General features: G+C 46.5%; 3 protein-coding genes across 5 annotated transcripts; 1 reads left to right on the top strand and 2 right to left on the bottom strand.

Moving 5' to 3' along the window:
* Window positions 1,633-2,600, top strand: LOC8074766. The gene has a single exon (XM_021463797.1). The coding sequence runs from the start codon at window positions 1,897-1,899 to the stop codon at window positions 2,194-2,196; it is 300 nt and encodes a 99-aa protein (XP_021319472.1). The 5' UTR covers window positions 1,633-1,896; the 3' UTR covers window positions 2,197-2,600.
* LOC8068439 lies at window positions 5,029-5,737 on the bottom strand. The gene has a single exon (XM_002447131.2). It carries the CDS (start codon window positions 5,720-5,722, stop codon window positions 5,192-5,194), a length of 531 nt encoding a protein of 176 aa, XP_002447176.2. The 5' UTR covers window positions 5,723-5,737; the 3' UTR covers window positions 5,029-5,191.
* Window positions 6,030-10,509, bottom strand: LOC8074765 (diacylglycerol kinase 5). Of its 3 annotated transcripts, XM_021464023.1 has the most exons (14): window positions 10,378-10,509; window positions 10,190-10,284; window positions 9,190-9,411; window positions 8,946-9,068; window positions 8,729-8,857; window positions 8,417-8,502; window positions 8,079-8,202; window positions 7,890-7,938; window positions 7,693-7,775; window positions 7,537-7,589; window positions 7,259-7,336; window positions 7,017-7,104; window positions 6,781-6,897; window positions 6,030-6,684 (listed from the first exon to the last, which is right to left on the bottom strand). In XM_021464023.1, exons 3-14 carry the CDS (start codon window positions 9,409-9,411, stop codon window positions 6,355-6,357), a joined length of 1,482 nt encoding a protein of 493 aa, XP_021319698.1. In that variant the 5' UTR covers window positions 10,190-10,284; window positions 10,378-10,509; the 3' UTR covers window positions 6,030-6,354. The 3 variants fall into 3 exon arrangements, with proteins under 3 accessions (XP_021319698.1, XP_002447175.1, XP_021319699.1); XM_002447130.2 differs by lacking the exons at window positions 10,190-10,284; window positions 10,378-10,509 and having other exon boundaries at window positions 9,190-9,423; XM_021464024.1 differs by lacking the exons at window positions 10,190-10,284; window positions 10,378-10,509 and having other exon boundaries at window positions 8,946-9,024; window positions 9,190-9,332.

The raw sequence follows: 13,798 nt of genomic DNA, 5'->3' as shown, positions 1-13,798 counted from the left end.
GCCAAAGATTTAGCAAGTCAAATATGAAAAGTTGACAGGTTTTAGTAGTCAACCAAGCAGACTCTATAGCCGAAGAAAAAAACCTGATACTACTACCAATCAGTCGGCAATCATGAGTCCTGTACAATTGAAGATCTAGCCACCAACAAATTTGTATATATAAATTATAAGTCACATTGTCTATGTTAAGAACTTGTCATAAATAGCATTGGATCTATTTGCGTCTTTCTGATGTCGTTCGATATGTAGGATTTGGTCTTGAGTTTATTTTGTCATAAATTTCTTTGTTTGCCTTAAGTGTTGGATCGTAATAAGTTGGTCCGATTTGTCTTTAACGAAGATGGAGTCAGATACTTGTTTCAGTTATTAAAGAAACAGTAGCAACACCCCTAGCGAATTCGGTATTTTCTTAATGAGGCCTTGTTTAGTTTGGAAAAGTGAAAAGTTTTCGGTACTGTAGCATTTTCGTTTGTTTGTGAGAAATATTATCCAATCATGGACTAACTAGGATCAAAAGATTCGTCTCGTGATTTACAGCTAAACTATGTAATTAGTTTTTTTTTCGTCTATATTTAATGTTTCGTACATGTGTTACAAGATTCGATGTGACGGAAAATGTTGAAAACTTTTTGGTTTTTCGGTCTACGAGATGCATGACAGGCATGACTCATGTAACGGCCAGTCATAGGCGAGAGCAGGTGCAGGTGTCTGTGTGTTGCATCAGCAAACGTCGAAAGGGACCGCGCAGCGTGGAAACCATGTCCTCGAGCCCGCTGGTTTGCTCTGTCCGTCTGCGCGCCTCTCCCATAGTTTGGCCCAGAGCAGAGCATGTGGTGCAAACCTGCAGTTCACCATTCATCACTCGTGTGATTCTGTGCGTGAGAAAGCAAGAAGTTCCACGGGTGACCTCGGAACCGATTCCATGAGATTCGTATCGAAATTTATACACTGGACAGAGATCAATAAAGCGCAGATGAAGAGAATCGTTGGATTGATGAATATGAATATATGATACGCAATTCAGACAGACATTCAGTGAGTGAGAAAGAATAAGGCTATTGGATCAGGGCTCCACGGGAAAAAAAAAACCCGATTTGTCTCACCAAGAGAAGAAAGCAAGAAGTTTCATGGCTGGCCCTGGGCTTGAGCGAGCTGTAAATTCTGTCACGTCTCGATGCGTTTTCCTGTTATTAAAAGGATTAGGATTAGTGACACACAGAATTGCAGAGTGCTGTACCAGGCTCCGCGGCATCTCATCATCATCATTGCTCGACAGTCCCTCCCGGCTCTCGTACACGTGAGCGCGACGTAACCGCGGCACACGCCCCACGTCTATAGCCGTGCCTGATCGAGGTGTGCCGGACACGGCCGCTTGAAAAAAAAGAAAAGCCCAAGCGGCTTGAAGCCGCAATCGGAGCAAGTGGCTAGCACACCGACAGACGACAGCAAACTGACAGGCACAGCACTCGCAGCGCGCCGCATTCTCCACTTTCCAGCAGAGATAGAGGCGGGGCAGTTAAACCTCGGCGTCCGGGCGCGTCCTCAGCCGCTCGCGCTCTGCACCCGGTTTTCAGGAGCTCCCCCCCACCGTTTTCCACGCGCGGGCGGCGGAGCCCCCAAAACCACGTGCCCCGCACGCAGCAGCGACGGCGCACTCCCATCCCAGTCCCAGCCCCAGCCCCGGCAAACTCGCCCTCGCCGCCCCGGCTATAAAGACCACCGGCTGCTGCACGACACTGCCTCGCCAAGACGGCAAGACGTACGCTAACACAAGAACATTACACAAGCACCGAACCAAGCAGCATCCGAGCGGGCGCATTCGAGCTGATCATCCTCGACCGATCGATCGATCAAACATACATAAATACATACATACATACATACGGGTGGAGAGAGATGGCGAGCGGGAGCGGCAAGGCGAAGGCGACGTCGTGGGCGGCGGCGATGAGCGTGGGCACCGTGGAGGCGCTCAAGGACCAGGCCGGCCTGTGCCGCTGGAACTACGCGTTCCGTCAGGCGGCGCAGCAGCGCGCCAGGAGGCCAGCAACAGCAGGCGCCAGCGGCTCTGCAGGCGGCGCCGGCAGCAGCGCCTCGGGCTGCGCCGCGTCGGCCGCGGCGGCGAGGAGGAAAGCCAAGCAGCAGGAGGAGGAGCTCCGGACGGTCATGTACCTCAGCAACTGGGGTCCCAACAACTAATACCTACGCACAGTCCTAGCTCATGATCGAGCAGTCTGAGGACTTGTGTTGGTGTATGCAAGCCTCTGTCCTCTCCCAGGCGAAGCTGGCCGGGCAACAATCTGATCTGATCTGACCCCGAGCATCTCGGGTTGCTATGCTTGTCAGTCAACCTTGCCTAGCCAGAGTATTAGCCTATTAGGCGCTAGCGTTTCGTTACTGCTCTAGTTTGTTGTACAAACGACAAGGCCAAGTTCGCGTGGGCGGATGAATCATCCAACATGCATGTGGATGAGCATGTGTACGCCAGGAAGTTGATGAACACCATGTACACCATGCGCAAGAGCTATAATTTTACATAGTTTCATCAAATGTCCATGATTTAGGTTTTAAATGGTATTTTTCATGGCAGTTTTTTTGGGCTGTGTCTCTGTGTTTTTCTTGGACGTACATGGTGGAATGCTTTTTATTCTGTTACTTAAAAACCAATAATTTTATTTAATTCACTTCCATTAAAAATGGAGTAATGTACATGTGAATTTATCATATCAAGGTTCTAATAGTCCCCTTCCCTTCAAACAAGTTGTTCTTTTATAACAAACTTTTTTATCCCTCAAAAGTACTTTCTTTGAAGCTTATGTCGTTGTCCTATACTACATTGTTGGCTCCATGGCTCGTCTCTAGTTTGTGCCGGTCCAACCAATCGACTTGCTCAAATGCAAAGCATTCAAGCCGCTTGCCCGTTCTCTTTTTTCGCTTCCTCTTGTCTCCGAGCCGCCTCCTTCCATGGATGGTGCTTATGGCCCCTGCCTGGTACCACCACGCCACCGCCTACCAGGAGCAATCTGTTTGCAATTTTGAAAATTGAAGTCCTCTAACCGTTTATTGAACCCAACAATCTGGAATGCGAAGGTTCTAATGCGATTTTAGAGAACTGAAATCCTAGTTACAATTACAACTACAATTTGTGTCTAGACAAACTCTGAAACTTTCCAGCAGAGATTTCAATAGTTCCAATTTGCTAGCTTCTATGTCCTATTCGTAAGTTTCCATGATCACATTTTTTAAGGTTCTTCCGGCTATATCCTGCCAAAAAAGAGGTACGTAGTGGCAGTGTGGACCCATACAGTGACAGGGTACCACTTTGTTCTAATCCACCTCTTATATCTAGTCAGCCCCAGTCGCTCATTGGACGGGGATTTCACTGGATAACTGAAAAGTCCCCATCCACCCCACCCGCCACACTCCTAATTCGCTAGACCCTGTGTGCTTGAAACCTGTCGCGGCACAAAGAAGCAATGCTAGATACTGTAGCACACATCACACTGATTTTTTCGCGCCAACTTTGGTGCTAACCCTGAAACTGACTGACAGTCCGGTCCCCAATGCCCCATCCATCTCCCCTGGCACCAGATTCCTTCCTTCCCCGCGGGGCCGCATCCATCAAAGCCGTTAGGCTTTTGTGCCGGCACCACCGCACGTCCGCAGTTTCTTCGTTTTGTTCTCACTCGGCTAATCGCGCAGCGCAGGCCAGCCACCGGATACTCAAAATCCGGCCGCTGCGATGTGTCGTCCACCAACCTGCAGAAATGCTCTCCCACATATTTGCGCACACCGGAAACGAATGTCGTGTTAGTGTTACGACGGACCGATCGAAACAGCGGGCAGTCGTTCTGTGTGCACACAGCCGCGCTGCGCGGGCTGACGGTTTCGGAACTGAATACTACCGTGCTCTATACCTCGCAGCTCGCATATATATTCATGCAACTGTGAACTGTCTAGTGCCGTGTTATATCTATGAGCAGCGGTAAAATCACTGGTTCAGAACAGCAGTGTTTGCAGTTGCACCCATCGATGAGCCTGAGGTACGCGAGCAGGGTGGCGTGGCGAGCGGCGCAGGCCGTGGCCGCGAGGGCCAGGCAGCCGCCTAGCAGGCCGACGCCGATGCCTGGCGCGGCGAAGCCGGGGGTGGCGGCTCAGCGGGCGCAGGGAGGAAAGGCTGGTGGGGGCGTGTCCGCGGAGAAGGCGGTCGCGGCGGAGACGACGCTGAGGAGGAGGAGGAGGAGGAGAGCGGAGAAGGACGACAACGTGATGCACCTCGTCTGCTGGGGACCCAATTAGGCTACGTACGTCGTTGTTAATTGTTCTACTCTACGTACGGTTTCGTCACCGGTCTGTGTTAGGGAGACGTGTGTAGGATGATAGCGTGTTTGCTCACTGTATCTGTATACACGGACAGGGTGTAAGAGTTGCCGTAGTAGCGACGAACTTTTGGAAGAGCAGGATGCTCAAGCTCTGTGCTATCTATCTGTGCCTGGCTTTAGCTGAACTGAAAGTCGAGGGCATGACCTGTGCGCATGATGCTGCATGACCGTTCTCCACGAACTGACGAACCAGAGCGTGCAATCACAAGAAACAGCGTTGCCGGTTGCCACAGCGTCTGTCAGCGATGAGGGATCTCGGAGCCGGCGCATCGCGCGGTTCCGCACTTCCGCTTGGCTTCTTGTCGCAAGTCCTGTTTGTAGCTCATGCTGGCCTTCAACGCCGTCGTGGAAAACCTCCCTTACCTGCCTGCTGCTAGACTGCTACTAACTCTGATGACGACGGTCACGAAGGAGAACTGAAACTCTGTGAAACGGGGAGATACACGTCATACTGCGATTTCCACAAGAACAGGGACGCAGTGCATCGAAATGTTTCGCATAGCCTTCCCAAATCCCAACACGTCAAGAAAAAAAAAGTTGTTTTAAAAAAATATCACCAATACAAAATATAATGGCACTGCAGAAGTTGAAATAGTATACACGGACCGCTAGCACGGCACGGTGTACACACGCACATGGATAACACATCTACTGCAGAGTGCAGACCAACACGAAGGCCTTGTTTCCAAGAATCAGCGTATGGATGTCTTCATCTATTAGATCATTGTAACAAATTTACATCTTGTTTCCAACCTCAAACAAAACAAACGCGCACAACACAACACACGCTACACAAGATGCTCCTACTAGTACTAGGTGTTGGGCCCCCAGATGGAGAGGAACATGACGGTGCGCAGCGCCTGCTCGGCGCGGCGCCGCTTCTCCTCCTCCGCCTTCCTCCTGGCCACCGCCGCGGCGCTCGCCCTTCCCGACTCCACCGACGACCCGGCGGCCGGCGCCGGCCTGCTGCCGCCGCCGCTCCTCGCCATCGACGCCGACGCCGACGACTGCGCCTTGTCCTTGACCGACCTCCCCGTGCTCTCCCGCACCGCCTGCGCCGCCCGCGCGCCCACACGGCTCATGTACCTCAAGCTCATCGCCTTGCAAATTGCTCGCCTTGCGACTTTTGAGTTGTGGATTGACGTGGAGTGCTGAGAGGCGCGCGGGGGCCTTTTATACTGCAGCGAAAGCAAGCAGCCAAGCAGGACGCGCCTCTGCCTGTCTCTCTGCTTTCTGGTGGGCGCGCGGGGAACGTGGTTTGGCTTGGAACCGGGAGGATTATCTGAAACAGCGGCGGCTAACAGCTGCGGACGCAGAGCAGAGAGAAGTCCAGAAGCTATCATTTGTCGCGTCGCTGATCTTATCTTCGTCCATCGTCCTCACTCACATCAACGTGTGACGTCGACAGCGACGCGTTTTGCCTGTCGTGGCTCTGACAGATTACGTGATTGAAAATTGCTGCTGTCTAACAAGGTATTTTGTTTCTGAATTCTGTTCAAACACGGTATTGATGCTAGGCCTTTGCTGTGGCCTGTGGATCTCTTCCGTTCCAAAAGTCGTTTTCATGGTGGAAACGTTTCAAACTAGGTATCCAACTGATCCCGTGTTCGAAGAGTAAGATTCAGCTGGCAATAATCAGGGAGACAAACAGACATACATGTGAATGTGATTCCATGGAGAAGAGCTAGAGCGATCACAATGGGCGTAGCCCACAGAAAATTTTCAGTCAGTGCAATGCAGCCGGTCTACACATGGCTGTTACACTTGAATTTACAGAATATAGCTGTAGATAGCAAAATGAGCAGTTTCGCTAACAGCGGTGGTTAGCTTCTGAAATCTGAACTCGTAAAAAAAAAGGGAGTGGTATCACTAAGAGCAGCAGTGAAGACACTGAAATGGATCCTAAAATAAACCCCCGGGAACCGCATGCACAAACTCATCACGAACGCAGAAGCAGCCGGACGGGTTTCTAATTCTAACTAAGATGAGCGATGTCGACCTCGTCAGGGATCTTGAAGGTGGCCGCCGCGCCGAACTTCTTCCTCCCGTCCTCCCACTCGTCCTCGTCCTCCAGGCTGTTGCTGTCGTCGTCCTCGTGGCTGTGGCACAACGGGGAGGACGGCTCGTTCACGCTCTTCGACCTGCACGGGTCGATGGCCAGCATGGCCACCTGACGGAGGTTGGAGATCTCCACGACCACCGTGTCGTCCTCCTTGGGGAGAGGTTGCTTCCATGGCTCCCCGTCGATCCTCATGAACGTGTGCTCCGCTGCTCCCTTGTGGAACTCGAAACGGATTCGATGGGCCTTAAAGCAAAAAAGAAAAAAAAAACACTCAGCAATCTTCAGTATCCTAGCTAGGTGGAGCGTGTGCCGAACTGCTGAAACAGAAGAGTAGCTCACCTGTGCTAGACGAGTTCCATGGCCATTAGGAGCCAGCAAGATGAGCCCATGCCAGGCGTCACGGAAGCCGACAACCTCGATAAGGCCATCATCAACGTAAGGTGCAGTCAGGTCTCTCTGCATATTGCCATGAAATGAGAACTTATCAATCTCTGCCAAGTGCTACTAGTACTGTCATCAACACAGCAATGCCAAGTGCTACTAGTCTGTAACAGGTTTGAAGAAGGAAAACTCACGTCTTGTACTTTCCTAGTGCCAGGTGTTCCCCAGGGATTCAATCCTCCCGAGAAGCTTGGCAGGTTGAGGCAGATAACTGATTGAATGCTGAAACAAGATGGACAATGTTTGTCAGTTTTTACAACAGTTTGGGAAAAAGCTTGGGAAGTCGAATATTGGATTTAAAGCAGCAGGGATCTCATATGCACAAAATGAAAATTAATCGTACATTGGATATGGCTGGGCAAAACAAAAATATTACCTGCGAGGAATCGTGAGCTCTTCCCATTGGCTACCAGGTCTTTTCATGATCTTCACCTTTGCAAGTTGAGAAATGTTCCTGAAAGTGGAAGTTGTATAGGCCATATATATCAGAGATCAAGGAATACAGAGACTCTAAAAGTGATGGTGAAGAATTCCTCATACAGACAGAACTAATGTCACCATAATTCGATACTACACTGAACATGCTGATATAGAAAAATGAAGTATAATATGATCAAGATCAGAAGCATTATAGCTGCATTAGTGACAAAGTACCTCGAAGAAAGATGGTTTAGGGAATGTTTAAATCCAAGCTTAGCATATGTACCCTGCATCAAAGAAATGCATTATTCTAACCATGCTGATGAGGTTTGCAAATCCTAATGACCATCAAGTTAGTGAAAATCGAAAAAACATAAAAAGAAAATATACCTGATTTCTTAGTTGGTGTCTGAACTTCTCTGGATTTCTCTTTCTTTCAGAGTGAAATTCATAGGATACTTGTGCATCCATTCCTGCAGTATGTTCAAATTATGACTATCATGGTTACCATACACAATCAAACATTCTTGATGAAAAGGTTTAAGATTCGAAGTGATAGAATTGAACAGATTACAGATAACTCTTACCCAAGCTAAAATAATTCCAGAATCCTCCACGGAATGTGTGGTAGCCCTCCTGAAAAAAATAAAATCAATAAGATGCTGCTCTATATTACATATGGCACTTAAAACAATAGCATAACTATCAAAGTCTGCCTTTACATTACAAGTAAAAGAAGTAACAGAAAAAGGTTGCATCTCAAAGATATTTCTTACCAAATTGAGAGAATCGCAAGCTGATACACGGTGGAAAGCATGCAATGAATGTGGAAGATCTAAGGGAGCAATAGGATCGCATGGGCCTTCCTGTGGAATTCGCATCCTCATGATGATATGCCAACTGAAACAGAAAAATACAACTACAAGTTAAACTGAGTGTTTTCTTTCGTACGCTGCACATAAGGACATGTTCTAAACTTCTAATGTTGCTAAGATAAGTGGAACAATAATTGGAAAAAAAGCATAAAACAGTTCATCATATGAGATGGATGAACGAGCTCATGCAGTGTCATGAGCAAGACATTATCTTTAGTTCTTTGTAAGCAAGACGGTACCTATCAATATTCATTTCTCTTGCTCCTTTTACTTGACCCAGAAATGATTTCACTGCTGCTTGGTCAGTAGCTGGATTCTTCTTTCCCTGCAGTCAGATTAAAATACATTATTGCTTTTCAGAATTGTAAAACTTGGTTAACTTTTATGGCTTTATTATGTTTGTCTAACTGTAAAAAAAATTAACTCTACACTACATTTCTCCATTTGCGTAAAAACATAAATGTTCCAGACACATAATGCACAGAGAGGTAGAATATTAATCATAACTAAGAATTCAGTATGCTCAAAATAAGAAAAAGGCGTTAACTTACCCATCCAAATGCAAAAGGGAGGTTGTTTCCAGTTCCAAGAGGCACAGTAGCAACAGGAGGGGGATGTGATAGTTTCAGGTCACTAACTACTCCAAGCAACCAACTTGCCGTGCCGTCACCACCAGCAACCTATATTTAAAAGATCCTTGGTAAATAAAAGGACATATCCAACCAGAAATTCATTTTGGAATTACAAATCCAAAAGTAGGTTTCTCACAATTAGCCTTAAGCTCTTCTGAATTTGAGTAGCAACAAGGTCACCGTTAGACTTGAGCTTTTCAAAGTTGCAGTATAATCTGTGTAGAACCTTATCAGGAGCCTCTTCTAAGAGATCAAAAACCTTTGAAAAAACAATTGAGTGGATCCAACAATGAGAAAATGATTTGAAGTACTACATAGTATAGTGCATGTGAATGCATATTTTCAGTGTTACAGCATTGCCTAACTGCTAGCCTATTTACCTGCGCTTCATTGAGAAGTTCACGGTATGTTTTGATCAGACTGCTTCCGAGCTGGCCACCACTTTTAGAATTGATGAAGACTACCACAGGGCAACATGGTACACTATCAACAGTGACTTGTTCAGAGTCCGGTTTCAGTATGTAATCAGGGATGTAGTAGTCTGTCAGTGGCCCGCATGAGATGTGGCAGGAACCATTAGTGCAAATTCTGTGTAGTTCCATCTGCAAAAGCATTATCATGAGTAACTATAGTTGAATTGAATCCCCCTTACTCCTTATATTCCATCCACTGAGAAGTGGAAAGAAATTAGAAGTCGCAGGATGGTCAAAATTGCAATTGTTCTCACCTAATTCTAGATATCCTAAATTTGCACTATGTATTGCCGTGTTTAATACTAATAATCATTGTAACAAAAAAAAGGGCAAAAATGACAAAGTAGACAAAGGGCATGTAGCCTAGAGCGTTTTTTTTGGGTGTGTGTGTGATTGCAACGGGCAGGAGCTCTGCGCATCTGCCTTGCCTAGAGAGAATAAAGAAATCGGAACCTACTGATTCTTTTCGCAACGATTTCTATAATCATACTTTGTTCGAAAGATATTTTTTCGGATGAAAGAATAATGGGAGTAGAGAGATCGCAGATCGCAATGTCGACAGTTTTCCTCGGTGAAACAAAACAATGCCACGATGCTCCCAAAATGTCTACAAAAACTAGCAGCAAAAATGGGATCCCATGCCCATGGACGAGAGGTCGGGATGAGCCTGTGCGCATCCGGGCTGGCATGCAATCAGGCTATGCGGGGAGGATAGACAAAGAGCAAGAACCAACCACGGAGCCCGAGCCGAGGCAAGGATCGAGATCCTAGCAAGATCTTTCGATTACCGGCAAGCGCACCGTAATTGGAACACGGCATCCAAGTAAAGGCCAAGAAAGAAAGAAATCCGCAGGCAAGATCCCCCGTGAGAAGACAGAGCAGAGGCGGTCGGTTCCCTGGATTTTACCTGGAATCCCAAGAATCCGGGGCGTCCGGCGTCCCCCCGCGTCCTTTGGTGTGGATTCGGCTCCCCGAGGGCAGGACCTGGGTGTGGGTTTGGGCCTGGATGAGAGGAGGGACGGCAGGTATTAATAGGGTGACCCGACGGAGGCGAGGACGACGAGGAAGGAAGCAGCGGGGAAAGAAGAAAAGTACCTGGACCTCCGTTCGAATTGCGTTCGTCCGATGTTGCTGGCGATTGTCCGCCTCCGGCGCTGCATCCACTGCCATATTGGCGTTGGACCGCATCACACGTCACGTGATGGCAGCACGTCCTCGCTTTCCACTTTCCTCCCATCTTTTCCTTTGTGCCGGTTAACCTGCCAAGTTTATGTTGTTTCCTCCTTTCCCAAATTATATGGTTCATTTTATTAATAACTGTCCTAAGTTAAAAAAATGCAAAAACATCAGATTAGTAATAATTAATTTGTTCATAAAATATGTACTGATATTGTATTTTCCGAATTTTTTATGGTAATATTTTTCTAAAAAAACTGGTCAATATTAGTGAAGTTGGCCTAGGCAGAGGTAACTGAGGGAGTAGCTATTAGTTGAAGTTTCAATTGGCCTAAGGCAGAGGTAACTGAGGATGTAGCTATTACTTGAAATTTCAATGTGCGTAGCATTAGGCCTTGTTTAGTTCACAAAAATTTTCAAGATTCTCCATCACATCAAATTTTTAGACATATGCATGAAACATTAAATATAGATAAAAAATAACTAATTGTATAATTTGCCTATAATTTGCTAGACGAATCTTTTGAGTCTAGAGGTTGGACAATAATTGTCAAATACAAACGAAAGTGTTACAATAGCCAAACCAAAAAAAATCACGAACTAAACAAGGCCTTAGTGGTATTAGTCACAATCTCTCTTTTTTTCACAAGCTGGTTATGAGGTCTTCGTATTGTTGTTCTGTTTGAAGCAACATATTCTCTAGTGTTATTTCTCGGCAAAAAGAAACATCCTATTGTGTAGTGCCACAAGCAATTTGTGGCCAGCTTGTACCATGAATAGCATCCCATTAAGTATGGCCTAGTTTGCCCTTGTATAAAATCCTCATAACCCGAACTTTTACTGACTTGAATGTGAATGCGGACTATGTCATCAAACCTTGTATAATAGTAGGTCCTGAAGCATTTTTACATACTGGCAAATAGTCATAGCTAGTCCAAACAGATTTATTTATTTAAGTTGGTAATTGGTATAGCTACAGCAGTGGACACGGACCAACAGAATCAGTAAATACCATTTCATTCCTCAATTCACCAAAAACAATCCGAAAACTAGAATAGCCAAATCCTCCTAACTAAACAAACGCTACCTAAAACTTTAAGTGTTTGTTGGTAGTAGACGACAATAGCACAACTACTACACCTCGAGCTGATTTATTGTGAGAGAAAAACACTGCTGAATGCCTGACAGATTTGGCTCATAAGCCTAAACGAACAAGACAGGCCCACCGTCACACAAAGTCGACTCTGTTCGTTCTGAAAAGTCATGACTCAAAATACTGTTCGCTGATTTATTATAATAAAAAAGTATTGCTGACTGATAGAAAAAATATAGTTTATAAGACAAGCAAACAGCCTCGGCCCTCTCTCTCTCTCAAAAGAAAACGGTCGTCATGTAAATCAAAGCAGCGGCCAATGCCCATGCACGGTCCGGTGTCTAGAACAAAACGTGAAGAAAAAGAAAAGAAAATTGCCTGCTTACGCAAGCAGCGACCAATCGGTCGTTATCGCGAGAGCCGATCGGTAGTTTAATGCTACTCACGTCGCTCGTCAGGACCTGTATATGAACACACAGAGCGCAGCAGTAGTAGTATAACCGTAGCATAGCCTAACCACCACAGGTCCACGGCGTCGCAGGCTGGGAGCGTCCAAGGGAAAGAAGCGCCGATCGGATCGGATAGGATCCTCGGTGTCTGACATGTGATCCGGCTCCGGCGCTCGCAGATGACGGCAGAATCGGCCCGGGCAGAGTTGAGTGGCAGACCAGACAGCGCATCTGCCTGTGCATGCGTGGTTGGTTGCTTGCTCGGCGCGCTGCACCTGCTTCCACTTGTTTGGACCCGACGGCGCAAAATTCGTGACATTGTAGCACTATCATTTGTAATTATTGTCCAATTATGAACTAATTAGGTTTAAAAAATTCGTCAGGTAAATTTCGATCAAACTGTACAATTCGTTTTTATTTTCGTCTATGTTTAATACTTCATGCATACGTTTAAAGATTCGATGTGACAAAGAATTTTGAAAATTTAGATTTTGGTGGAAGTAAACATAGCCGATTCCTCTTCCAGACCAGACCAGACCAGACGCCGTGCCGTGGTGCCTGGTGCCTGCCTGGTGTGTGAAATGAAACGGGCGGAAGCGCGGACGCCGGACGCGTCCTGGCGCGCGTGGCTTGGAGTGGACGCCGTGAATTTCCCGGCCGCACACGCACGCCTGCACGCAGCGTCGCCGGCGAATGCCGAATGGGGGGGTGGGGGGATGCTTAGCCGCGTTGGCCTACTACGCTAAATTTCCTAAAGCGCGTTTACTAGCAGAGAAACGACACGAAGCGAAGCGGATAATTTCACATCGCTCTGGTTGAATGGTTCAATTTTTTGTCCTTTTCCCAAGGCGTTCGATCAGGTAGTACCAACCATATGTTGGAAACATTTGTTTACGGACTCATCCGAGTCGAACCACCGAGTTGGACGAGTGGAATGGAACGGCACTGCTTACTGGTTTTGCTTGGTTTCATGATCGAAATTGAGCGGACATATATAGGTCTTTTCTTTTTTAAAAAAAGCTATCAAAATTGAGTTGATCAATCATCATCTTTCTCTTGCCAGCATGTGGTGAGCGGAACAAAATGCTACCGCTACAAATGTCGAGATAAGATGACACTTTTTATCACACTTTATTACGTGCTTCGTGGGAAAGAGATAAAAGGAATATAGACCAATCCAATCCAAAAATATATATCGAGCTAGCTATTTACAGCCAATACATAATGGTCCATCTTATATTAACCACAATTCCACAAAAATACTAAGATAGTGCCAACTGATATTCTCTTTCCTCTTAATGGATCACAAGCCTAAGTGTGTGTTCAAGGGAAAAAAAAGAAAGATAATGCCAAGTGACATTCCCCACCAACCATTTTGCACTTTTCTTCCCACCCAACACATGTGGATTGGCAAGAAAAATTACTTAGTCTCTTCTACAAACTCTCTTCACCGAGTCTAGTTTACATGAGAAATAGAAAATGAACGCACAATTGAAGCATTGTTACGGCCTCATCCAAGATTGAACTACAAGCATATGTTTTCGATACCCTTGTTCGAATTTAGGTGCACACATGTTTTGAATTCCACCTCATCCAGACACATGTTTGGATTCGGCTACACACATGTTTGCCAACATGCATGCTTGCTTTTGGACGAGCCGAATCGAACGATGCTCCTAACTACTCAACTAGTTTGGTTTCATGATTGGTATTCAAATGCCAGAGGCTTTGCTCTAAACATATGGCTGGAATTGAGTTACATGGTTACATCCATCACATCTTAGGGCTTCTTTAGTGG

The sequence above is a fragment of the Sorghum bicolor genome, chromosome 6 (assembly GCF_000003195.3).
Source record: "Sorghum bicolor cultivar BTx623 chromosome 6, Sorghum_bicolor_NCBIv3, whole genome shotgun sequence".
NCBI lineage: Eukaryota > Viridiplantae > Streptophyta > Magnoliopsida > Poales > Poaceae > Sorghum > Sorghum bicolor.
The sequence above is the reverse complement of the archived record's forward strand: the minus strand, read 5'-3'. Positions and strand labels throughout refer to the sequence as shown.